This window comes from Primulina huaijiensis, chromosome 14 (genome assembly GCF_012295235.1).
Source record: "Primulina huaijiensis isolate GDHJ02 chromosome 14, ASM1229523v2, whole genome shotgun sequence".
In the NCBI taxonomy this organism is placed as follows: domain Eukaryota; kingdom Viridiplantae; phylum Streptophyta; class Magnoliopsida; order Lamiales; family Gesneriaceae; genus Primulina; species Primulina huaijiensis.
This window is the reverse complement of record NC_133319.1, coordinates 6,104,888-6,132,015: the sequence shown is the minus strand read 5'-3', so window position 1 is coordinate 6,132,015 and position 27,128 is coordinate 6,104,888. Positions and strand designations below refer to the sequence as shown.

At 37.2% G+C, this 27,128-nt stretch overlaps 3 protein-coding genes across 5 annotated transcripts; 1 reads left to right on the top strand and 2 right to left on the bottom strand.

Moving 5' to 3' along the window:
• Positions 1-2,950: 2,950 nt before the first annotated feature.
• LOC140957498 (protein NRT1/ PTR FAMILY 4.3-like) lies at positions 2,951-5,662 on the top strand. Its single transcript, XM_073414793.1, has 5 exons — positions 2,951-3,217; positions 3,333-3,550; positions 3,641-4,063; positions 4,518-4,642; positions 4,717-5,662. Exons 1-5 carry the CDS (start codon positions 3,142-3,144, stop codon positions 5,534-5,536), a joined length of 1,662 nt encoding a protein of 553 aa, XP_073270894.1. The 5' UTR covers positions 2,951-3,141; the 3' UTR covers positions 5,537-5,662.
• A 650-nt stretch (positions 5,663-6,312) lies between these two features.
• Positions 6,313-8,167, bottom strand: LOC140957233 (uncharacterized). The gene is made up of 3 exons (XM_073414364.1): positions 8,116-8,167; positions 7,539-7,653; positions 6,313-7,324 (listed from the first exon to the last, which is right to left on the bottom strand). The coding sequence occupies exons 1-3, from the start codon at positions 8,165-8,167 to the stop codon at positions 6,313-6,315; spliced, it is 1,179 nt and encodes a 392-aa protein (XP_073270465.1).
• A 13,360-nt stretch (positions 8,168-21,527) lies between these two features.
• Positions 21,528-25,171, bottom strand: LOC140957535 (CBL-interacting serine/threonine-protein kinase 3-like). Of its 3 annotated transcripts, none has more exons than XM_073414848.1 (15): positions 24,946-25,171; positions 24,356-24,540; positions 24,210-24,272; positions 23,982-24,053; positions 23,619-23,726; positions 23,389-23,469; positions 23,202-23,255; positions 22,965-23,090; positions 22,800-22,889; positions 22,588-22,710; positions 22,391-22,501; positions 22,183-22,296; positions 22,025-22,081; positions 21,857-21,931; positions 21,584-21,772 (listed from the first exon to the last, which is right to left on the bottom strand). In XM_073414848.1, the coding sequence occupies exons 2-15, from the start codon at positions 24,524-24,526 to the stop codon at positions 21,698-21,700; spliced, it is 1,320 nt and encodes a 439-aa protein (XP_073270949.1). In that variant the 5' UTR covers positions 24,527-24,540; positions 24,946-25,171; the 3' UTR covers positions 21,584-21,697. The 3 variants fall into 3 exon arrangements, with proteins under 3 accessions (XP_073270950.1, XP_073270949.1, XP_073270948.1); XM_073414847.1 differs by having other exon boundaries at positions 24,356-24,657; positions 24,946-25,147; XM_073414849.1 differs by lacking the exon at positions 23,982-24,053 and having other exon boundaries at positions 21,528-21,772; positions 24,356-24,657; positions 24,946-25,153.
• Positions 25,172-27,128: the final 1,957 nt, after the last annotated feature.

The following is a 27,128-nucleotide window of genomic DNA, read 5'->3' as shown; positions in this document are numbered from 1 at the left end:
CTGGTGATCGGTACGGTTTAAGATTTCGTATGTTTATTGACTCCTTGGTTAAGTTTAAGTATAGTTTTGATGTTAAGAGTTAAGATTTATGATTTATAGTATTGTTGTTATAGATGATGTGTGGTGATACTGTAGTGTTGTTGCGATTAAATTCATGATAATTTGTATGTTGAGCCAATTGGTATGAGGCCAATTGGAGTGGTTAGACAAGACATAGAGGCGTANAAATGTTTTATTGGATTGATAGATACATAGTCAGAGATTGCATGCAATAAGTTGATCAACGACCATAGGCTTATATCCCTCAGAGTTATCGATTCATATCGATGGGATAGAGGCACAGAGACAGAGATACTATATAGATATCAATCCAACAGAGAAAAGAGAAATACCATCGTTATTGTTATTCATTCTATGATATTCGTGTTTCAGAGTTGATGGTATTTTAATGTTTTCAAAGCCACGTTTTACAGAGTATGGTATATGTACATTGCTATGTAAGAGTTCCACTTGCTGAGTTTCATACTCATTTCAGTTATTCATGTGATGCAGATAAGAGTGACGGGCCGGGACGTTGATTGGAGCCGAGGTCATATGTATGAAAGATGGAAGGAAGAAAGATATTATGATATACATGATCAAAGTGACATTTTGTATTTTGTTGTATCATTTTATTGATCATGTTTTTATACTTTTGGTTATATATTGAAAATGTATTTTGAATACTACCTTCTTCCCTTCAAAGAAAAATTTTAATTCCGCTGTTATTTTATTAAAATCGGGTCAGAGTGTTACAATCTATTCTTGGATTATCTCAGAAATTATATATCAAGAAAGTTCTCAAGCGATATGTGATGCAAGATTGTAAACCAATGGATAATCATGTGGCTAAGGGACCCAAATTTAGTCTCAAACAATACCCCAAGACTGATTTTGAAGAAACGAAAATACAGAAGATTCTATATGCAATTGCAGTGAGGATTCTGATGTATGCTCAAGTTTGTACACGTCCAGAATAATGTACGTGACAGAAATGTTGGGACGATATTTAAGTAATCCAAGAGTAGGACATTGGGGAAAAAGGACATGCAAAAGATTCTCTATGCATTTGCAATAAGGAGTCTAGTATATGATCAGGTTTGTACACATCCAGATATTACGTACGTGACATAAATGTTGGGAAGATATCTAAGTAATCCAGGAGTAGAACATTAGAAAACAGTCAATAGAGTTTTACGGTATTTACAGAGAACAAAAGATTACATGCTCATATATCGGAGGTTGGATCATCTTGAGGTCATTGTGTATACCGATTCCGATTTTGCTAAATGCCAAGATAGTATGAAATCTATGTCAGGCTACATATACCTCATTGTTGGAGGTGTAATTTCCCGAAAGATTGCAAAACAGAGTCTCATAGCCTCTTCCACTATGACAACTGAGTTTGTAGAGTGTTATGAGGCAACCAATCAGGTGATATCGCTGCAAAATTTTGTCACAAGGCTACACATTATTAATTGAGTGTTATGTCAATCGAGGATACTGAGTTTTAGTGAGAGTTTGTTATTTTAAATTTTTTTCAATTGTAGACATTTTCAGTTACAATTATATAAAATTATTTTATGTAGAAATAAATTTCAAGTTAAATCACACTATGATTATGGTTTAAAGTTTGATCTCAATGAGTTTTAAAGAGGACCAGTTGAAAATAAGCATATTAGAATCACATTGCATGAAATTTCTATGCTACACATTTACTTCATAATCCATGTTATTCATTTGTGTAGGCATATGTGACCATTGATGGGTCGAGTTACCTTACGTGTGGTGAATACTGCTTTGATCCTATGTTGATATGATTCATAGACCGGATTGATTATAGATATATTTCGAGAATGACAACAGTTTTGAGCTCAAAAATTTATTTTTCATAAAACATAATTATAAGGTTACACATATAACACAAGTGTGAGATTGTTGGATCAATTATATTTATATGAGCTTTTATGTGAATAATTATGTGTTGTGAGTTTTCGATTAAGTTAAGTCCAAAATAAAACGATCAACTAATGTTTCGGGTTATTGGGCTTTAATGTAACTAATATGTTGTAGATCTTTAATGTGTATAGACGAAAGTATAATTTTTATGATGAACTAAAACAATAATATCATAAGATAATGATATACATAATCAATATATGGTTCATGGTCTCCGGATCATACATTATCACATTTCTTATTATCTACCTCCATTATAAAAAAATTATTCTGAAGAGAAACTGAATGATTCTCTTTAAAAAAAGAACGCGTAGATCTTGAAGAGATTTTCACCAACACTATTATTCTTGGTGCTCTAGACCCGACTAAAAGTTTGGATACGAAATGTAAAAGTGATTTTCTCAGAAAAATATTTATTTATAAAAATGTAGGTTTCGATGAGATGTCACTGTGTACACTAATGTGTGCACCGATGAGATGTCAGTCACATATTGAATTATAATTTTAATATATTTTATTACATCCACTAGGCGAGCACCGATGAGGAGTCACTCATCTATTGGATAAACTATTTTGATATATTTTATTATATCTAATAGTTGTATGTCACCTTATCGGTGTGTATATATATATATATGTATTCAAATAAAGTTAGAAAATGTGGACTTTTTTCCACAAATGAAAAGGCTCTTTTTTCCCCTCATTTATATCCAGATATTGTTTTTTTTCCCCTTAAAGATCACTTCGAAAATCAAACTGATTAAAGTAATTTTACAAGTTATACGTATTCAAGTGAGTTTTTGTATCAGACTGACCATAAGTTTAATTTAATCAAAGGAGACAATTTTATTCAGTCTTTGACTTCCAACGGATATCTTTTGGACAACAAATGAACTTACACAAAATTGAAAACAGAAACAAGAATGGGAAACAATACAAATGAAGGGATATTCGTGCAATGTAGATAACTTTAATTGACATTTCAACCAGTGTCATGTTCGGGCAAGACAGAAACAGTAATCTTGTCTCGGAAAATAAGATATAGTGTTTATAAATATAAATACACACACACACACACACACACAAAATATTCACACGAAACCATTTATTCAACAAGAATTTAGAATTCACAACTTAAGCTCCATGGATTTTCTATACAAACTGAATTACAACAAGTCCAGAAGACGAGGAGGATTCAGGGCTTGCATTTTCGTTTTCGGTAAGTTATTGCTTTATTCTTTTGCTGAAAAACTGTACAAAGATTTTGAGTAAGATCAATCAACGGACACTTTTATGTTCTTTTATGAAAATAGAAATTTTGCAATTTGGTGCAGTTTTAGGAGCCTTGGAAAACATAGGATTTGTGGCAAACATGTCCATTATGGTACTATACTTCCACCATGTTATGTCCTTTGGTATTTCGACCTCGGCCAACACGCTCACCAACTTTTTAGGTTCAACTTTCTTTCTCACCATTGTGGGAGGTTTCATCTCAGACACTTATCTGAATCGACTGTACACATGCCTGATTTTTGGATTTCTTGAAATTACGGTAAAAAAAAAAAATTTATCACTCAATAATTCCTCAAGAAAAATGCACCCCTAAATTTCTTGTCAGATTATTCTTGTTTTTGGTCCACAGGGACTGCTCCTAATTACAATCCAGGCGTACTACAAGAATTCACAAGCTGATTCCGGAGAAAAATCGAGCTGTGTCAAAGGTGGTGAAGCGTTCATGTTTTATACTTCTGTGTGCTTGCTAGCTTTAGGATCTGGTGGAGTGAAGGGGTCTATTGCTGCACTTGGGGCGGATCAGTTCGATCGGACGGACCCAGAATGGGCAAGGTCCGTTGCAAGCTATTTCAACTATTATCAGTTTAGTGTTACCATTGGATCACTATTAGCAGTTACAGCAGTTGTGTGGATTGCTCTGAATAAAGGTTGGCACTGGGCTTTCTTCACTGGTTTAGTAACGGCGCTCATTGGTTTCATCGTTCTTGCACTTGGAAAGCCTTTCTATATGTCCCAACCGTTAGCAAGCAGCTCCATTGTTAAGATATCACAGGTCCGAATCAATTCCACTCAACCCAAAAATTTACTTGCGTGTAGCAAGACAAACTCCAAGGAAACAGGGGTGCAAGACAAATTTAGGCACATTAAGTGTTGTAGAGGTGAGGTGCAAGTGCGTTCTAGAGGATAATATATCAAAATCTAAAAAAAGAAACAAAATTTTCCAGAAATACCAAAAAAATTGCTTTATAAACTATGATGAACTATGACAATAAGTTATCATTGATTAAAAAGTGAAAAAGTATTTCACTTCGGATTTCCCAACTGCCTTAAGTGCACATCGAAACTTTTAACGTGTACAGAGGCTCGTGCCTCATGGCCAAGGCACACACGCTCAGGTAAAGGGCCAAACTTTAGCTTCTGTCTAGGCTCAATGGTAGAGAATCACTGCACCTTCGAGCCTAGGAGCTCATCAAATTTTTGTTGATTATGATTCTGGTGTATTTTAGGTCATTATTGCTGCGATTCAGAATAGGAATCTGAAATTACCCGAAAACCCTGGCATTTTGCATGAGATTGCCAAGAAAGAAAGAGATATTTCTGAAGAAAAACTTCTACACACTAGACAATTCAGGTACACTCAACTTTTTACATAGATTCCTCATAGAGGTTTTGGTTCGCTTCACTGATAATGGTGTTAAAAATCAGGTTCCTAGACAAAGCTGCTGTTCTCTGGGACGGAGTGAATACTCAGCCAAGGAGAGTTTGCACGGTTACACAAGTTGAGGAAGTCAAGAAACTGATAAGGATGCTGCCTATCTTTTCCAGTACAGTTATAATGAACACATGCCTGGCACAACTGCAGACTTTCTCTGTACTCCAAGGGTACATAATGGAACCTCATTTGGCCACATTAAATATCCCAAATCCTTCCATACCGGTAATTCCGATAATGTTCATGGTTATTCTACTTCCACTCTATGAATTTTTCTTCATCCCATTAGCCCGAAGATTGACAGGCCATCCAACTGGGATAACTCAGCTCCAACGTGTAGGCGTTGGGCTTGTTCTCTCAGTCCTTTCAATGGGAATTGCCGGTTTGGTTGAGGTAAAAAGAAGGGATCAAGCTCTCAAGAATCCATTAAAGCCCATTAGTCTTTTCTGGCTTTCCTTTCAATATGGAATCTTCGGGATAGCAGACATGTTTGTAATGGTTGGACTGATGGAATTCTTCTATAAAGAAGCTCCATCCGGAATGAGGTCTCTTTCCACTTCTTTTTCGTTGCTATCACTATCTTTTGGGTATTTCTTTAGCAGTATATTTGTTACCATCATCAATGCCATAACAGAGAAGGTTGCAGCAAGTAAACAAGGCTGGCTGGAAGCAAAAGAATTGAACCATAACAAGTTGGATTATTTTTACTGGTTTTTAGCCATCCTTAGTAGCCTCAATTTTGCTATCTATCTACTATGGGCATCATGGTACAAGTACAGATCAGATGTTAAAGAAACAGATGAACAGTATTGATCATGTGTTCAGAAGTAAGGATATCCATGAGTTCTTGAACTCTGCCAGAAAATGTTTAATCCAATTTGGGGCAGCTGCAGCTGAAAGATGGAGTTTCCTTTCTTCTATTTTCTTCAATTATGTTAATAATCTACGGGAAAAAAAAACAATATATGGGAAGGCTAATCATATGACATCAAGGAACAACAAGTACCAGATAATCAATAAAAAAATCAGATGAAAAAGTAACGAGGTAACAACTCCTATAAACTGTTTTGCCCCAATCTAAGGTTTAAAAGAACGAGTAGTCATCAGAAACCTCATACAACACAAAGAGTTCATCCACTGCACAAAATTTGATCCTCTAATTAATAGCTACATACCTGATAACAGTTTCCAAGGCCGTGTAAGCCTTGGTAATGGTTTTTTTTTTTTTCCATTTTGTACCAAATGCTAATTCGTGGTTTCTCGCCAACTTCCAGAACCATCTATAATATACACAAATTTTGGTAGTTCTGTATGAAACAAGTTTAAAATCCAGCTTGTGTTGCTCCAACAGAAACAATTAACAATGATTTCAGATGTACTCTCTGCCGAGCTGCCATGCCAAATAGCTTGCTTTTGCAATCAGACCAACACTGTATCACTCTCTGATTGCCACGAAAATCGCATTCAATAGTGCTAAGTCAATCCCTTTACTTTGCTCTTTGCAATTGCGAGTGTTCGTGCTAAAATTTTAGGAAAAGAATAGGTCTGTTCTCCAAATGATACGATGTCAGAAAATAATAATCATAACATCAAATCCTATGACGGGTGAAAAAAACGCCAACACAAGAAAAATCGCCATCGATGACCCACATATCTAAATGTTCAAGTTGCCTTTGTATTATATCCAACTTTGTTTCAGATGACCAGTATACGAATTTATTTTCTGTCCTAAATGATGTGGTTGAGTTAGCATGAACAATTCCTAAACTCAAGCCAAGGTGCAACGCATCGATGTCATCAAACTTGATTCTCTGCTGCTCCAGTAATTTCTCGACCATATCTAACATAATTCTGTCATGAGTCACTGAGTCCTTTAATAACGCATCAAACAGCGAAACAATCTTGTCTACAAAATCGTCAAACCAAATCTTCAAAGTCAAGGACGAGCTCCTGACAAAAAGAAGTCCAGTGGTCTTACCAATAAAAACATCATTTGCGCTGACAAATGAATCATAAAATGAATCACCGGTACGAGGAAGCATATTTTCTTCGAGCACCCAGATATTATAACCAAGATCCAAACTCTTTCTAGTCACATAAGCACTCACTAAAATCTCTTTGACAAGTTCGGCCGTTGAATCCTGAAATGTGATAGACTTGGCAAGGTTGTTAACCTCAGAAAAGTGGCTTGCATCAATCACTGGATGACCCCTTCTTGCAAGATCTAGCAAGACATGAGACATTGGGCCAACAAATACATAATTTCGAACATCCAGCTTCTCAAAGTGGCCGACCATATTCCTGATAACCGCCTCGTGTACTCTATATAGACTTACTAATATAAAAGATTTATCATTCTGAACAGATTGAAGGATAGGACCAAGATTGCGGGAACTATCCACAATTCTATTAGTAAGCACCTTTCTAAAGCAGAAATCATACCACTTTAGCTCATTCAGCGGATATAGCTTCAACAAGCTAAAATCACTATAATTTTCATCCACTAAGTAAGAATCTGGCCCCGCTGTTTTCCAATAATTGACACCTGGATCCCTATGAGAGATGCTCAGTGCTCTCTCATGAAGAAAATTTGTATAAATACTGAAGTACCCATGAGACTAATTAAATTTAAGAAACCAGGGAGTCCAAATTTTCTCTCCCAACTTTTTGTACCAACTGGTTGTCACCTGATTCAGCAATAATGAAAATTAAGGACAGAGAAATGAAGGAAAAAAAAAAAGCACAGTGATTAATATAAAAGGTTACCATTCCCTCCAAAAACGGTTTCATGGTTTTTGATTTTTGTGCGTCATACCACAGACGGAACTCTTTCCAAGGTCTTGGGAAAAGAAGCTGGCCCCAAGTGCCAACCAGCTGATACAAGAAAATACAAGTCCCATCATCCAATTGCATTTTGTTTCCATGTTTACCTGACCAAAGAACCATAACACGTCAGGTAAAAACTCTAACCACCACCCATACTACAAACATATTCACGGGCATAATAAGAGGCGCGGAGGACAGATGAGGCCCCTAAGAATCATTAAGTGCATTACTCATCTGATCTGTTTCTTAAAGAGGGTAACATACAATATGGACCAATGAAGGCACCGTCATGCATTGAAAACGAATTTAAAAAATCCCAGTAAGAGGATATATATTTGGAATTTTGATCTAATTATAATAGCTAAATCAGCTTCAGATGACGAAGACTGTAAACACTATTTTTAATTTGCCTACAGTTCTAGTGGAGAAACAATATATTTAAGTTACAGCATTCTAATTCTGTTAAACTTTCTGATCCGCTAAACTACCAAAACCCACTTTAAGTTAATGTCCTAATAAGAAACCGCAAAAGATATTAAACAGGATAGACATTACCTGGCACAAACCTAGGCCGCTGCAGCGATGCACCGTAAATCTAAGGACTAAAATTGGAGGCATTATAGTAATAATTCATAATCACAGCCTAAGAAACCTATCACGAGAAACAAATACAAAATATATCATTACGACGCAACTTCGATCAAATACATAAATGACAGCAAAATGACGCGTACAATAAATAAACAGTCAGCAAGCAGGTCAAATAGAAAACCTATAGTAGAGTGGCGAAACCTCCAGATCATCTTCAACAACAAAAGCAAACTCTTGATTGGAGATGGGCCACCAGGCTTCAATCCATTGCGCCTGAAGCCCAGTATTTGCCGTTCGATAATGCATCAACTTTTCTCCACAACTCCAATCAAACCCATCGACAAAATCGAGAATCTTCCGGGAATGGTTCAATTTTCGGTCCAAATTCACAGACCCATTAGAGGAATCTTGCAGAAAATGATCGACGAATATGTGCAAGTGAACTTTATCGTTGATATCGTAGTGGCTTTGGAGAGGGAGGTGAGGCAGCGGGAGAGAGATTCCAGACGGTCGAAGGTGAGGACTTTGATGATAAAGGTGAAGTTCTGGTTCGGGTTCAGGTTTGGGCTTGGGTTTTGACGCAGCAGCTGTTGGATTTGGGGCTTGGGATTTGAGGGGGAGAGAGAGAAGATGAATAACATCAAGAGGGAAACGAGGAGAAGCATGAGTAGCAGAGGGATCGATTTGCGCTTGTGGGGAGCAGGCGCCATTGCAGCCAGCAGTTCTGCGAGTGAGAATGAATAGAGGAGAAGCAAATGGGTTGGAGAAACACGTTTTACAAAAGTGTTACAAGTTTTTTACTTGACATAGTTTAATTTCACAGTTAATATTATTTTATCTATTTTTTTTTATCAATCTATCATTCTCATTAAATATATTAAATAATTTTTTATTCTATTAAAACATTTATTAAATAAAAAAATTTATTGTAAAATTTAATTTTTCAAAAAAAATTTTTATCTATGTAAAAATACAAATATATATAAGCTTAAATATATAAAACGGACGCTGCACAAGGTTTATTACGAAGTATATTATAATCATGTCCGTTTGTGACATAATTTAACCTAAAAATTTATTTTTCATAGTTGAGTCTCTAGAACAACTTTTTTTCTTTTTGTGAAAAGAAATTTCTGACATATATGTTTTCCACATAATCAAATATCAAAGTATTCAAAGAAGATTTTCATAATATATATTGATTCATATTATATTTTCGAAAATTTTCATTATCATGTTAATATAGAATTAGTAATTTTATAGTTAGCGATATTTATTATTTCCTTTGTTTAAAATCTAAATAATATTTCACATTAATTTATTATTTTTAATATTTGTTTCAGGATGACTGTAACTAGGTCTGGTCTATAAGATTTCAGTGTCGTGCATTTACAAAAGACACATATTTCGAATGCAATTTCTTATGAAATTGTTGAAGATATAGGCTGCGTTTGGTTGCAGGATAAAATAAACTAATGATTAGTATGTAAATGATAAAGAAAATGATTGTCGTAGATATGTAATATATGGTAGTACATTTGGTAAGATTTTTAAGTGTAGGATAATTTTGAAATTTTTGATGAAAGAACAAAATTGCCCTTCCTCTTTTTTTTTCTTCTTCCACTCCGGCGGCGGCGGTCCGGCGACGGCGTCGGTCCGACGACGGCGGTAAGTCGGCGGTCCGACGGCGGCGATGGCGTTCCGGCGAAGGTCCGGCGGTGCGGTCCGGCCAATGTCCGGCGGCGGCGGGCCGGCAACAGCGACGGTGGCGGAGGTCCGGCGAGGGCGGCGATGGCGTTCCGGCGAAGGTCCGGCGGTGCGGTCCGGCGTATGTCCGGCGGCGACGGTCCGGCAACGGCGACGGTGGCGGAGGGCGACGATGGCGTTCCGGCGAAGGTCCGCGGCGGCGGTCCGGCAACGGTGACGGTGGCGGAGGTCCGGCGAGGGCGGCGACGGCGGTCCGGCAGCCGAGGTGGTTCAATAGCGGTGAAGGAAGAAGGGTAAAATTGGAAAGAGAGTAGGGGTAGAGGAGGGATTAATAATCCTACGGAGTAAGGAGGTATTATTTTATCACACGTAATACCACCTAATCACTCATAAGAAGGATTGAGCTGGTTAAATAAAAATCGTACCAAGCGCAGGATTAGGTGTGATAAAATAATCTATCACACCTAATCCGCCCAACCAAACGCTGCGATAGTGTACGTGTTAAGCTTTAATAGAATCTTATTTGAATGTTGTGTAATGATTTGAGTTCAATTATCAATAAAATATCATTCAAACATGATTATAGTCTCATTACTTAAACATGATTATTAGTAGCCGGTTTGGAAAGATCGAATAGCAGTTCAGAACCACCGGTCGGTTCAAATCTCCCGAAGGTGAGTTCAAAGCTTCCGAACCCATGCAGCCTGCAAAGTAGTAACACATCCAATGAACTTTGGATACGTAAGAGTTCGATTCTTTTGAACCCAAGAATGGACCTTCTGATCTCCATCGTCCGGTGAGGTGTCAAAGCCAGTATGACNAATTTTAATTTTTCCGCAAATTTTCAAGTAAGGATTTCTAGGCCTTTACAGACACATGCGCCTAGAAGCCAGTTCAGATCTTCCAAATCCACCTATAAATAGGTCAAGAAGGATTAATTTTCTCCTACCATTTACAAGCTTCACCCTCAAATTCTAGTGTTTTGTGATAATTTCTAGCTATTTCTGAAGGCTCGACAGGTTGCAAACTTTCTTGGAGTGGTCGGAAACATAAAATTGAACCCAAAAAGCTATCGTCCACGAAAGATTGACTACGGACGAAGGTATGATCCAAGGGCCTTAATTATAATTAGGGGATAGAGTTTTAAATTATAGGCATGAATATAGAGTAATAACAATTTTTTGGTTATGATGTTTAGGCTTGGAGCGTAGGAATTTCCAACGATAGTAGAGGTCCGTAAGTACTGAATGAAATATCAAGTTGAGTATGAATTCTTACGTGTGGTATTTTACTTCTTATATTAATCACGTTTACTCTCAGTTATATATGTGACATTTCCATATTATGTTGATATTGAATATCCTTTGAGATAAGCTTTGATCTAGTAAGGGCCACTCAACTCTGATTCTTGGACAATTGGGTACTGGGAGCCACCCACTGATGCTATGACGTAGAATGATACGCAATCAAGCGCCTCTAAATTGAGCATTGATTCCAATTTGATCCTTAATCATCAGTTTGTTATTCATGCATGTAAATATAGGTTTGTATATTCATCCATTACGTACTAGGTGATTAGGTCGCTCACGTCCTTGATTTTATCTTATACACCATATTCCCACGGGGACGAGACAGGTCTCGGGTTGGGCGAGTCAAGTGGACAGAGCAATGTTTAGAGGAGATCGATGCTTCCAAAGAAGGTTTTCAGCAGCTTTTATTTTCGAGTTTATCAACAAACATCTATTTGGTTGTATAACACTTTAATCAGGTTTTACCAATGTTGTAGCAGAGATATTACAAATTATTTTACGATTTCCACTTATTACAAATTTTAATATCTGATTACTCTGATGATGATTATATTTGATTTATTTAAGCTTTATTATCGCATGATATTTATTTTAGTGTAGATGTTTCGGGTAAATGCGCTACATATAGATGGTATCAGAGTATGCAAAAATTTTTGGGATATAGATTACTATTTTGGGATTTAGAACTTTCCTTGGTTTCCTTTCAGATGTCAGGATGAGGAAACTGCGGAGAGGGCAGCAGTCGTGGTAGTGTTAGACATGGTCGTCAAGAAGACGAGATTGTTTGTAGCGCCCTTACCCGAGCCACTACTAAACAGACTAATAAGCATGCAGCATTAAATCTTATTAACAACAATTAAACATCGGAAATCAAATAATTTAATCATCTTAACAACTCAAACGAAAACAGAACAATAACAGCAGTCTTAAACATTAATACAACCATATCGAAAACATAATTCTGAACAAGAAAAGATAAACCACATAAAACCTCCACTTGATCACCACCGAAAACCCAACTTCTCTAGCCACTGCCTTGGTCGTCCGAACCGTCCAACTTAAAACCTGCCCCGTGGAATGGGGTGCCCAAGATGAAAATAAGGACGTGAGCGATAATCGCCCAATACGGGAATGTACGAGTATACAAACTGATATGATGCATGCAAAAATACAATATGCTCGGATATCAAGGATCAAGTCAAGAATCTCATGCTCAGTCTAGAGACCCCTGAGTGTGTAGTCTCTGATCTGCTCTAGGCATGGTTTGGCTCCCACACTCATCATCAAGACGTGGACCTACAATGTCCAGGTTATCAGAGCTCACGGGTCCCATCGGACAATGTAGCTCTCGATGTCCCATCGTCCACAATACAGAATAGGGGCTGAGCGGCCCCAACAAACGAGGTATATCTCAAAAGATATTAGGCTCAACATGATATGTCATGCATAATATGCCAAAACAGTAAAACATGTATCATGCAACAGATAAATATGCAGCATATAAGTGTGTATAATATGCTTGGATATCTCAGTCAATACATCATGTAGCTCACTAAAACAATCTAACAGAAAGCTCTGAACCTAGACAATACCAACAATATGAAATCACTGTCAAATCAGATCCTGAAATACCAAACATGCTTCAAAGTTCTTCCTAAAGGCTTTAGGATTATATCTGTGTCCGTTGTCAGCCCGCTGATGATGTCTCGATCTTAGTTCACCGACCCTTCCTCGAATCGACACTAGCTCCGAAACATCCCGACACAAAAGTGCCCTAGAAACTGGCTAGAAAACCTAAGGTATAAGGCTAGAAATCTCTCTAAATGATGTGGTGTAGGAAACAAAAGAAATCAACTTTCATTTATAGGCTGCATCCGGACTATTTTAGAAATCCGAATCAATCTTATCTGCCACATGTTAGAATCTCACTTGTCTAGTTGGATTTCTCGGGATAATGTAATCTGAATTAGATCAAGTTGTCTATTTTAAATTCGGTGTATCCCAACAGCTTGATCCCGAATTATCAATTCCTTAATAATGTTTAATTATCAACCTTTTTAATCATATTTTAATTAATAATTCATTCAAAATAAAGATTCGGGTCATTACATTGTTCATGATAGTGAGGGCTCAAGAGGGCACCACCAAGAGCATCACCATCACGAGCTTAGGGAGAACCAACGCCAAGACCGTGTCAATGTCACATAATTTGTGAAAGTTGGATCTCCACCACTTATCAGTGAGTAAGGTGTAGATCTGGCTGATGTATGGCTGGAACTTATAGAGCAGTGTTTTCACACAGTCGGCTACTCTGATCCAGCAGCAACATGGAGATGCAAACTTCATGATTCAGGGGAAGGCCATAAAGTGGTGGAAGGTCACCTCGGCTACTCTGATCCAGCAGCAACATGGACAATTAAAATGGGAGCACTTCCGCCTTTCTGGCCACTACTTTGACCGTAATGGAAACATTTAAGATATATGAATCACTAATATATGAGTACAATAATGGTTGAATCAAGCATTTTTAATAATAAATTTAGCATTTAGATGTGATATAATAATCATCCGGCCTCCAAAAATTGTCACTAAATAATATCTAAGTAAAATTTGGGTGAAATCAAACACTTTGAGTGAGTAATTTGAGTATTTAAACGTGAGGACACCAACGACCATCCAAACTTCAGAAATTCGGAACGAATTAGTATGTATGAATTAGCAATACCTATTACGTGAAGATGTCTAGAGCATCTGTATTCATTATAATTGAATGCAAGTGAAAAGATCGAGCGAGCAAGCTCTGTTTACATGCACGTACATTTATCTACTAAGAAGCTAACTATCTTCTAACTGTCATCTAACAAGCTAACTGACTATTAACTTATATCTGATATACCCCCCTCAAGATGTACTATAAATGTTTTTGATAAACATCTTGGAGAGTAAATTCGAAAGGATAGTAGATGGTAAGGGCTTTGTAAACATGTCCGCAAGTTGTGAGTTGGAACGAATTGGTAGCAACTTGATGGAGCCATCTAGAACTTTAGCGCGAATGAAATGACAATCTATTTCGATGTGTTTGGTCCTTTCGTGAAAAACTTGATTAGATGCAAGATGGATTGCTGATCGATGATTAAAAAACAAGGTTCATGTGGAAGGCGTCGAGATATGAAAGTCACGTAGTAATTGAGTGAGCCATATAATTTCACTGGTGGTGCTGGCTAAGGCGTGATATTCGGCTTCAGTGGATGATCTGGAGATTGTGGCTTGTTTCTTTGTTTTCCAAGAGATCAGGGCATCACCAAGAAAGACACAGTAGCCTGTCACAGACTTCCGTGTATCAGCACAAGCTGCCCAGTCAGCGTCAGAGAATGCACACAGTTGAGTGGATGAACAAACAGAGAAAAATATGCCTTGGTCAGAGGCTGACTTGAGGTAACGTAAAATGTGTTGCACAGCTCGTAGATGACTTGTACGAGGCTTAGATACATACCGACTAAGTTTGTGGACTGCAAAAGTAATGTCTGGACGTGATAATGTGAGATAAAGAAGTCGCCCAATGAGACGACGATACTGTGAGATATCCTCCAGCAGCTCACCATCACTGGTGTTTAGATGAATGTGTGGTTCCATTGGTGCTGAAGCCGGCTTACTTGCTAGAAATCCGGTATCCTCTAATAGCTTTAGAGTGTATTGTCTTTGTGAAAGACATATACCTTGTTGGGATCGTGCTATTTCTAGACCAAGGAAGTATTTAACTGAACCTAAGTCTTTGAGCTTGAACTGTCCTTGAATGAATATTTTTAAAGATTGTAAAAGATGTGGAGATGGCCCGGCAAGAATAATGTCGTCCACATATACAAGCAAGGCAATGAATGAGGATCCTGCCCCTTTAGTAAACAGTGTATGATCGGATTGAGATTGAACAAATCTGGATTTAAGTAAAGCTTGGGAAAACTTGGTATACCATTGCCGAGAAGCTTGACGAAGACCATAGATTGATTTATGAAGTTTGCATACAAGTTTTTGAGACGAATGGCTGTGTGGAACTTGTTTAGTGTATCCAAGTTGTAAATCCATGTATACTTCCTCCGATAGGTCACCATTGAGAAATGCATTGTTCACGTCCAATTGAACAAGATTCCAATTGTGACTAGCCGCAAGTGCTAACAAGACTTTGACAGTGGCTAATTTGGCCACGGGCGAAAATGTTTCAAAAAAATCTACACCCTCCTGTTGAGTGAAACCTTTGGCTACAAGTTGAGCCTTGTGTCTTTCCACCGAACCATTTGATGAATATTTAATCTTGTAAACCCATCGACAGCCGATGGAATGCTTTCCAGCGGGTAATGGAACAACTGACCATGTTTGGTTAGCTTCCATAGCATCTAGCTCTTCACTCATTGCTTTCTGCCATTGAGGAAGCTTAACAGCTTGATGAAAAAATTGTGGTTCAAACTGTGAAGATACATTGAGCACCAGCTGGCGATATGGATGAGATAGCGAGTCATAAGATATGCAAGAGCTCAAAGAATATGATGACTTAGAATGTGAAGAAGTGTTCAACTTCATTAAGTTGCAATGATAATCACGGAGATATGATGGAGGTTGTGTATATCTGGATGATGATCGATGAGGTACTTTCACTGACTGTTCAAGAAGTGGAATATGTGAAGAAGAATCAGTGCTCGAATCAGGTAAGAGTTGAGCTTCAGCTGATGTTGGAATGGCTGTGTCAATGTTCGGTGGGTTCATTGACAATGGCAGAACCACGCTAGGGAATGGATCAATGTTGACTGTTGAAGTAATTGACAGAAATGAAAATATGTCTTCATGAAATATAACATCACGGGACACATAGATTTCTTGTCTCTTGATATCAAGTAGCTTGTAACCTTTAATACCTGGGGGATAACCCAAGAAGACACAAGCACGAGCTCGGGGTGACAGTTTATCACGATGAGCAGCAAGAGTGGACGCAAATGCGAGGCAACCAAAGTTGCGCAATGATGAGTAATCAAAAGGTTTCTGGTATAGAAACTCATAGGATGACTTATTTTGAGTTGTGGGGGACGGTACCCGATTGATCAAGTAGGTTGCTGTCAATACACACTCTCCCCAAAGTTTATCAAGTACATGTGATTGAAAGAATATGGCTCGAGCAAAATTAAGTAGATGCTGAGGTTTCCTTTCTACTACTGAGTTTTGTTGTGGTGTTTGCACACACGAGAACTGATGTAAGATGCCTTTTTCAAGGAATAATTCTGTGAATGCAAGCTCTTTTGCATTATCAGTGCGGAAGGCTTTGATCTTCTTAAGGAACTGAGTTTCAACCATGATGCAGAATTTTGACACAAATTTATATGCATCTGATTTGTGTGGAAGTAGAAAAACCCATGTGAATCGGGTACAATCATCTACCAAAGTTAAGAAATAACGTTGATTATTTTGTGTTGAAACGTGGTATGGTCCCCATACGTCGCAATGCACAAGATCAAAAGATGAATCAGACATGTTATTGTGAGCTATAAAAGGTAGTCTCCTTTGTTTAGCTAATGGACAAACGAAGCAAGGTTTACACTTATCAAGACTATGTGTGTTGTATTGTAAGCGATCCTTTAAGGTATCCATGACTCTAACAGACGCATGTCCGAGGCGACTGTGCCATGTTTCCACCGATATCTGATTTATTGCATCCTGCCGAAAAATTGAACTTGTATCAAGTACATAGAGCCCTTCTATTTTCTTACCCTTGCCAATCGTCTTCCTCGTCATTGCCTCCTGAATAATGAAAGAATTATGATAAAAACTGATCATTGCCTTGGCTGTAGTTAGAAGAGAACTGACAGATAATAGATTGAACTTGAAGTCCGGTATGAACATAACGTCCTCAAGAAGTAAAGAATCACCAAGTTTAATGGTGCCACTGAACTTAACTTTAATTGTTGTGTGGTTAGGCAGAGTAACTGTGGACCCAATAACTGGTTGAAGTTTTGTAAACAAATGGGCACTGGAACAAATGTGTCTGGATGCTCCAGAGTCAACTACCCAATACGAAGGAGAAGACAATTCATTCGAAGTATGTGTAGATAAACAAATACCTGTGGTATGAGCATTATCAGAGTCACTGGCATGAGCATTGTTCTTGTCAATCGAAGAAAGATGCTGATCAAACAACACCTTTAACTGGTTCAATTGAGTGGCATTAAAACTCTTAAACAAATTCTGAGATGAGCTATCATTGGCACTAGTATCACTTGAGGAATCATATGGTCCAGAAACTTGGTTTGCAGTGACCATATTTGGTCGAGGAATGGTGTTTCCTCGAGACTTAAACCCAGGGGGATACCCATGTATTTTATAACAAGTGTCCACTGTATGTCCATTGACATTACACTTAGTACAAAAAGGTCTTTCTCGGTGAAATCTTGGTGACCCTCGTACATGAGCTTGTTTTTGTGATTGATCGTTCTTTATTGCAAATGCCATGTTTCCTGGAGGATTATGGGCTGGAAATTGAGATCCAATGGCTCTTTGACGCTCTTCTTGAACCACCAACGAGAAAACACGATTAATAGGAGGAAGTGGATCCATTAACAGAACTTGACTTCGGATTTGAGCAAAAGAATCATTAAGGCCCATGAGAAATGTCATGACATAGTCCATCTGAAAATGTGTGTCCATCTTCTTAACTCCCTCACAATTGCAACGACCACAGCTACACATTGGGCGGAAATTATTCAATTCTTCCCAAAGTGCTTTAAGCTTCGTGAAATAGACGCTTACCGATTGTTGTTCTTGACGCACATTGACTAATTCACGCCTGAGTTGAAAAATTCTGGGCCCATTGCTCTGTCGAAATCGCACTTTGAGATCATCCCAGATGCTAGCTGCAGACTCAGAGAAAAGAACGCTTGCAGAGATATCTTTGGAAACAGAATTCAGGATCCAAGAAATTACAATGTTGTTGTTTCGAGTCCAAAAATTCAGGAGATTTGAATCTTCCTCCAATGGTTTGACGATCGTTCCATCGACAAAACCGAATTTGTGTTTGACAGAAAGTGCAATCTTCATGGATCTGCTCCAGGATAAATAATTGTCTCCCGTAAGAGATTGTGGGACCAGCACGAGACCTGGATTATCTGAGTGATGCAAGAAGTATGGTCTCATAGGATCGTCAATGGCGGACTGACCAATTGAGCGAGAAGACTCTGATGGGATTCCAGGAGCCATAGATCATTCAGCTTGAAATCGCCGAAGAAGAAAAAAAATCAGCATAATCAGAAATTAAGCGCCGATATCGATCGAGAAATTTTGTGCGAAAGGTTCCGCTCTGATACCATATTACGTGAAGATGTCTAGAGCATCTGTATTCATTATCATTGAATGCAAGTGAAAAGATCGAGAGAGCAAGCTCTGTTTACATGCACGTACATTTATCTACTAAGATGCTAACTATCTTCTAACTGTCATCTAACAAGCCATTAACTTATATCTGATAATACCTGAGTAGAATTTGGGTAAAACCACTTTCAACGAGTAAATTAAATATTTAGATGTGGGATACGAACAAGTAGCCTCTAGAAATTTGCAGGCACTAATGTACGGAACACTAATATCTAAGTAGACTTTAGGTTTAATCTTTGAAAGAGTAAATTGAATATGCTCGCAATTTGAATTTTTTGCTTGTTTTATTTTATTTATTTTATTTGTTTAATTTAATTTTAATTAATTTATCTTATTCTCGTCGATCAAGCACTAATCCCGAATTTTCTGTTCAATAATGACATGAGGAATTTCATACTTTCACTTTGCAGAAATTTCATGCAAAGCTTTCAGATTTTGGCCTTGGACGAAAGGGTCCCACTGGCGATGGAAGTCACGTTTCAACCAGAGATGTTGGTGTTGGATCTCGATTTTCTACACGCCCAAACGCAGCGGAAGTTTTAAAATTTTTTATTATATTTTGACAATCAAAATATATTTGATTTGGACGCTCGTATGGTTTTACGATTAAACATTCATAGGGAGTTAGAATATTATACCTTTGTGAATTAAATCACTTGGCTCCAACTAATCCGGTATAAACGGATTAGCTCTTGATGAATCCCTACGAACTTTCTTCAAAAACTCCTTTTTTAATTCTTCTAATCAGGTCCACGACCAGAAAATTTGTTCCTCTTCCAATTTGCACTAGAAAATTGGAAGAAGTTTTGCGTTGAGATTAATTAAAACAAGAGACGGCTCAACTTTTGAAAAACAAGGAGGCCGAAAATATTTGGAGGATGAAGAGGCTGATTTTCGAAAATTGCTTATGGTGGTCGAAATTCTTTTGAGAGGAGAGGAGAGGTTTTTAGAAAAATTATGAATGAATTCTTATCAACCATAAGCCTAATACACATATATATAAGCTTAGGGCCCATTAATAAATTAATTACTTAATGGGCTTAATCAATTAATTATTCTAGTCCAACTAGTTTAATTAATTAATTAATCTTTTAAAGTTCAATTAAAAACCTTAATAATTTGTATGTTGGTCTTGTACTCTTACAAGCCCATAATACATACACCCATTACATTTAATTTAAATCATTTATAAATTCAACATTTGAATTTATTATAAATTCAACTACTTGAATTTATTCTCTCAACGGGAATAAATGATCCAGTACTTGTGTGACCCTCAATGGTTCAGGGATACAGCTAGCCGTGGGTTCACAACTCTTTGTGATTCAGAATAACACTTATTCTTATTCGAGCTTACCCTAGTTAGCCCCATTCTTTTCATCAACACCTTGATCAAGAATGTCAGAACTCATTTCTGATTGCACCCATCGGATCATGGTAAGAGCGTCTAGTAGCATCGCCCCATGATCCCCTAGGTATAGCTGATAGTGCCTACAAGAACCAGTCGATTATGATTAACGTACAGTACGGTCCCTTCATCTCATATATCCCGATCGAATCTGCAACCATTGGTTCATCGAGGGTTGCATATTAATTCGATAACTATGTGATAACTTTAATAGTGGCATCGCGTGTACTATTGGAGAACTCTTTCTCTAACGTACATCTCATACTCTGGCCAGAGATTCCATGCACTATAATTTCATCAGATCACATAGGATATCCACACCCGCAGGTGAGCGGTGAATCCCCGACTACAATGCACTGGCTCCTATATGTTTCGCAACTGTACCCAACCTCGCCACCTGATGACTCTCCTGGAGCCAGTAAACGAGTCAAAGCACAGCCCTAGCCTATAGAGCCTCAGTGTTGTCCCGGGTCGTAACGCCTAATGGTGTACAATCATAACCACGGACTTATCCTCTTGATGAATGATAACCACTTGGAAAGTCCGAGGGAGGGTTGTTCGGTATAATCATCATATGACTACCCATCTGCATGTTTGGACATCTCTATGCCCTTACCAAGAAACGCAGTACACAACATCACAGATGCTATTCTCGAGCTCAAGCGACCTTTTATCCCTATTTTAGGCGGCTGAATCGACTAGGAACAAATTTAGAATATGCAGTGTTTACAAATGAGTTTCAACATCGAATTACGATTCATTTGTATTAAAGCATAATCAAGGACTTTATCTATGCTGCTTGCATGGGTATACAGATAAAGTACAACAAAACCATTAAAAATTAAATTATATTAAAATAAAGATCGTTTATTACAACTGAGTCAATAAATTTCCTAGCCAACAGTTGGCTTACAGGGCATCTACTTTAACATTTGGTACATTAGGCTACGCAGCACCCGAATAATTGGCTATAGGTTTTTTCCATCATTTTCTCAGACCTTCTGTGTTGAGTCAACAATTTGCTTTAAATTAGACTGAACTTAGCCAAGATTTCCATGTTCGTTTCAATATCACAGGACATTTGTCTCCCAAGACTGATGTTTACAGTTGGGGTTGTTCTGCTAGAGCAGCTATCAGGTAAACGAGCACAAGGCGATGAGACCATCGGAGGTACGTACTTTAGTAGATTGAGCTAAGACATTTATAGGTGACTCAAGGCAATTTTCAAGAATAATGGATACAAGATTAAGGTTTAGTACTATTAAAAGAAGAGAGCGCAGGCTGCATCTTACCTAGCATTACAGTGCCTATATAATGACCCTCAGGAAAGGCCTTCTACGGATGAGGTTCTATTCGAGCTACAACAGGTTAAAGTTATACAACACTCACAACTAGGCACGATGGATCTTCGTGTTAAGGAGCGTTACGAGTAACAAATGAACGCCCCTCGTTTTTTTTCCTTTTTTGGATGTTCAGTATTGGTTTTGATGTTTCATGAACTACCAGCTATGCTGTTTTGGTTGCATAGGAAATGCAGTTATTTAGCTTCAGAAAATGTCGCCAGTTATACTCACAAAATTTAGTATATCATGTAAATTTAGCTTCCAAAAATACGTTAACTCGCATCCTTTAATAAAACGCTCCATTTTGCAACCCCCTTTGTGGTTTACAAGGAATATATATTACAATCAGGACATACTCGTCTCACGTGAATCAGGAATACCTCTAATCTGTTTCTCGGGTGTCCTCTTCTGTTTTCCAAACCACGTCCTCAAGACAGGTTGACAGATTTTTATAGAACTGCATTCAGGAGACACCACGGTAATTTTACACGGATACAGAAGGTGCTCTTTCCAAGAAATTCGACAGCAAAACTGAGCGTACCTTGTGGAACTCCAAAGTATCTCCTTTCGCCTTTCTTACCTCGACCATGTGGAAAGAAGGGGCAACTTGAAATACCTAAGCACAATGCTTGTGTTATGAACACAGAAATATCTGAAAGCTGGATTTTTTATTCTCGTATGAAATGCAATGTAAAGCGACTGCAAATACCTCAGTAGCGACATTGAGGTTGCCTTTTCTTCCTGATTTTATATTTTGAAGGCTCATCTGAGAGTGGTAGAGAGAATGGGCCCAAAAAAGTAGCAGAAAGATCAATGAAATTTGAAAACTTTAAACTGGAACAGGTACCAAGGAAAATTCAGTAATACCTTGTAATTCTTCTTGTGAACATCAAAACCAAGAGGCTTAACAGCTTGTTCGATTTTCTTGATTATCTCGTTGGCTGGACGCTTAGAAGTGAAACTTGTTTCCCTCATGAACTTCTGTACCATTGCCATGCCAACAAAAGATTATGTATGACGATTCTATCACATTATATATTTGTATAATTTGTGAAGAGGAAACAAGAATGCCAACCTGTTCTATATCGAATAGATTCCTAAGATTGAGGCCTTTTGACATGGAAATTAATGCAAACGCATTCATAGCAGCTGGCTGCTCCTCCTTTTTCTCTATTTCTAGATATTCCTGCAAATAAGAAATTCAATCATCAGTTTTTCCGAATTTGAATTTCTTGTTTGGCCGCGATGTAGTCTATGTTTGAAAAATCTTACTTCAGAATTATTAGAAGAAACTCCAACATCATCCAAGTTCATATCTTCGGCCTCATAAAAAACAGATGCTTTGTAATCTTTCTTAAACCACTCATCTTCCAGAATTTCGGAGGGAGTAATTCGCTGCAAAGCAAAAGACGATATAAAACTTGCGAGAATTCTACATACTTGCATGTATTGAAGTCATAAGATGACTTTTTCATTGACCATACTTTCTCTGGATTTGGTTCAAGAATCCGAGTGATTAATTTGATGGCACCACTGGAAAACCAGGAAGGGCGAGTGAATTTTGCAGAAGATATCTGGATATGTTACGGTCAAAATGGTGAGAACTTTACAGACAAGGGAAAAAGATGCACTAAAAAAACAGCACTCACTTTTGAATATAGTTCCGTTAGATTACAATCATTGAAAGGCAAGTAACCTGCAAGCAATACAAAGAGTATGACTCCACAAGACCACATGTCTGCAGTTGCTCCATCGTAGCCTCGATCATTCAGAACCTATGAAGATATTATCCCTCCCATTTCTCAGAGCATATCAGAGAAAAAAAAACAAAAGATTTATTTAAATAGAATCCAGGCTATGAGAGTATTGTGACTTTCTAATTTTACCTCCGGAGCAACATAATTTGGAGTTCCGCATGTTGTATGCAACAAACCGTCATCCTGTCAAATTAATCATTTTGTGTATTTGAATAATGCTTCCGTTATATGGTGCAAATGTACAGCGTAAAGCATAAACGAGTGGCAGACAATGGTAGTAAGTGACAAAAATAATCCTCCAGGGTCTCATATTCACCCTGATTTGCTGGGATAGAGCACTTAGTCCAAAATCAGAAACTTTAAGGTTTCCTTCAGTATCCAGTAGTAAGTTCTCCAGCTGCACCATTTAGGGAAGAAGAAAGCATAAGCTTGAATTTTCTCATGCAGGGTCTGAAATCTGAAGTCACTTGTCCAGTTAAATGTTGATAAAATATTCCGAGAGAGATGCAAAAAGGAAAGATATTCTAAAAAGCAAAGTCACCTTACCTTGAGGTCTCTGTGAAAGACTCCTCTGCTATGGCAATAATCAACAGCATTAATGAGCTGCTGAAAATATTTTCTAGCTTCATCTTCTTGCATTCGACCATGTTTCACCTTCACCAATTACAAACACAATATATCAGACAGGTTAAACAAATTATTCTGATAAATTTGACGGATGAAACGAGTGGAACAAGGGTAACTCAAAAATTCAAAATCTAACTAGCCTCTTAGATGGGAGAGCCCCTCAAACTTTTAAGTCGTGGATCCGACATGGGATTATTACATAGAAGCAAGATTTTCTACGATATAGTTTCATAAGAAGGTGAAAATGCCAAGATACGTTTGTGTAGGAAGTTTGCATCTTACAATTGTATCAAAGAGCTCCCCTCCTGTGACAAATTCCATGATTATGAATATCTTGGTCTTGCTCGCCATAACCTGACGAAAGGCAAGAATATCAGGCTAGCAGGCAACACTAGACCTTCCCGAGGAGAGGTCACTTTAAGGCTATGCATTTCTTGCAAATTTTCAGTAAAAAGTAGTCACTGATTGCAAATTCTAAGTCATAGTTAGAGATAGAGAGATGGGATTGACCTCATACAAACGAATTACATTCGGATGTTTTATCAACTTCATCGTCGCTATCTCCCGTTTGATCTGCCAAATTTTTGCATAACTATTTGTTATCAGGCTAATACAGCAAGAAGAACAACTTATTTAAGAAGTCATGATTCAATAACCTGTTCAGCCATTTTGTGCTCGAGGACCATATCCTTATTAAGAATCTTTAGAGCCACGGATTGTCCAGTCTCGGAGTTCTTAGCGAGTTTCACTTTTGCAAACGAACCCCGGCCAATTGTCTTGCCAACCTCATATTTGCCAATTCTGCGCCCAACTTTGGATTGCTTCATTCTTGATTGACTTTCTATTGAATTTGCAAAAACAGCATCCAATTTCATTTTTATGGCCATCAATTAGTTCACTTTATCAAGAAGACTTGTACACTTACTGAATCAAACACTACTTTCAATGGGGATCATGACTAAAGAAAGAGAACAGATAATTTTTATTTTTTTTAAATAAAAACAGGATCATCCAGACATGCACCTAAAAAACAAAAAAATTAACATTTATCCAAATTTAAACTCCACTCATAAAGCTCACAACTTTTTCCAACCAAACTCGAACAATTAATTTCTGCACCCACCTTCATAATTTACGCAAACACAAGTGAACCAACAAAAGCCAAGAAAATGTCGGAGATAACAAAAAATTTCCGAACAGGTAAGTTAGTCTCCATAGGACAGTTCGCTTCCAGAAAATCACTTACAAGAAAGCTGGATGCTTCAAAGAACCGACAGGTTAAGATTGAGCGTGAGAATCGAAGCGATCAAGTTGGCCTCAAAGAGCCCACAAGTTCTCCATAGAATATATAACAAATTAATAACAGATGGGAACATTTGTCGCGGCTTCGATGAGTTTCTAGTGATGGTGATGGTTTCATAGGTTTGCGGGAGGATTCATGTTCTTACTTCTTCAGGTTCAATCAGGGTGAAAACTTGACACGGTTGCTACACGGAGTAGGGATGGGGCCAGGCACATGGCTCGAAAATTTAGACAAAAGGACAGAGATCATGTACGATAGGTAAAAAAGCATTGGACCCATTTAAGGTTATTTTATTTTTAAATTTTAGTTAATTATTTTCTTGAAAAAAATTGACATGCTGAAATATTTTTCAAATATACTTGAAGAAATGATTTTTTTTAAAAAAATAATTGATTAAAATAATTTTACAAATTTTTTATTTTTTTAATGGAGGCGATATATCAAATATACTAGAGAATGTCAATTTTTTTTTAAAAAAAAGTGATCAAAGTTATATTGCAAATTTTTTTTTATACTTTGTGCTAATTTTAAGATATGATGTATAAATGATGGAAAATGTTATAGGTATAAATTAGTTTATAAAATAAATTTGAAATTATAAAATTATTTATATATTTTATTTGAAACAAATCTTTTCAAAATACATTTAAGATAATTTTAAATGTAATTTATAATTTAATATATAACTTAATTTATATATTTAGCATAACTCATAAATGATAGTGACTCGCAACATTTTTGATCGTTCAATTGTTGCAGCGTACACCAATCACGTGTACGTGAAGTTTACACTCATGAATTACTCTATATATATGATGGCTTGGAATGTGAAGCGTGTACGTACTACGTACAGTAATTTCTCATTTATCCAAAACATTTTAGAGATTAATCTATATTTTTTTATATATTTTATGTCTATCTTTATACACAAAAAACTCATGTGAAACGCTTTCACGGATCAATTTTGTGAAACGAATATTCTATATGGGTCATCTATGAAAAAGTATTTCTTTTTATGTCAAATATATTAATATTTATTGAAAATATGAATATGATTGATCCGTCTCACGAATAAAGATATGTAAGACCGTCTTATTAAAAACTTACTCAACTTTATATATATCTATATATATTAGTTTTCAATTGTTTATTTATGTAGCGACCCTTGTGATATTGTATTTGATTTAATTTAATGGCCTCAAATTGGTTATGTGCAATGGCCCTTCCATTTAGTGAAGTTTTGGATTGTGTTTAATTTTAATGGAAATTCGAGTTAATCAGTGCATTGTTTTCCTTGCTTAATTGATATCTTAGATTTAGTGAAGTTTTGGGTTGTGTTTAATTTTGTGGGGGGAAATGGAGGTATATATTAAAAATATTGATTTGGATGAATTGATGTTACAATTGTCAATTACGATACAATAATTAATACAATAAATTAAACTTTATAAGATACTAAAAACAATACACACTGATCTTACAAATATCGTGGTTGTATCATGAGAAACAATCGTCTAAAGTGAATCTCGGAACACCGTAAGAAGGGACTGATATGTTTTAAGAAAACGGTAGTACCTATCATTGTCCGTACACAAAAGACAATAACAACCTCTCTTGGGGTGAGCAAACGTCCAGTATAGAACAACCCTAATACATACAACATATATTTATAAAAAGATATATGATATATAATGCATGCATGTTGTGAAGGTATTATGTCAATTGATCATCCACTGAACATATATCAAAATCAATCGAATCATTATCAAAACATTAGAGCTCGAGCAGGCACACCAGGCTCACTCAACTATCCATATGATAGCGTCGACGAAGTGCCATCAAATCCTCAATCTCAACCATCAATTGTAGGGGCCACAAATAAATATGTTTTTGACGGGCCACATAATACCACACATAGCGTTGTGTTCACAAAATCCAGAATAAATATCAAATCCAATCATATCAGGGTATTCAATGATCATAGCTCAATGTACATGTCACACACACACACACACACACACACACATATATGATGCAATCCGGGTGAAATGGATGAGCCGAGTCCGGTGCTCCGCGGGATCTGCTATCAAGATAATGAAGGAAATAAGAGCAAGGGAGAATATTTC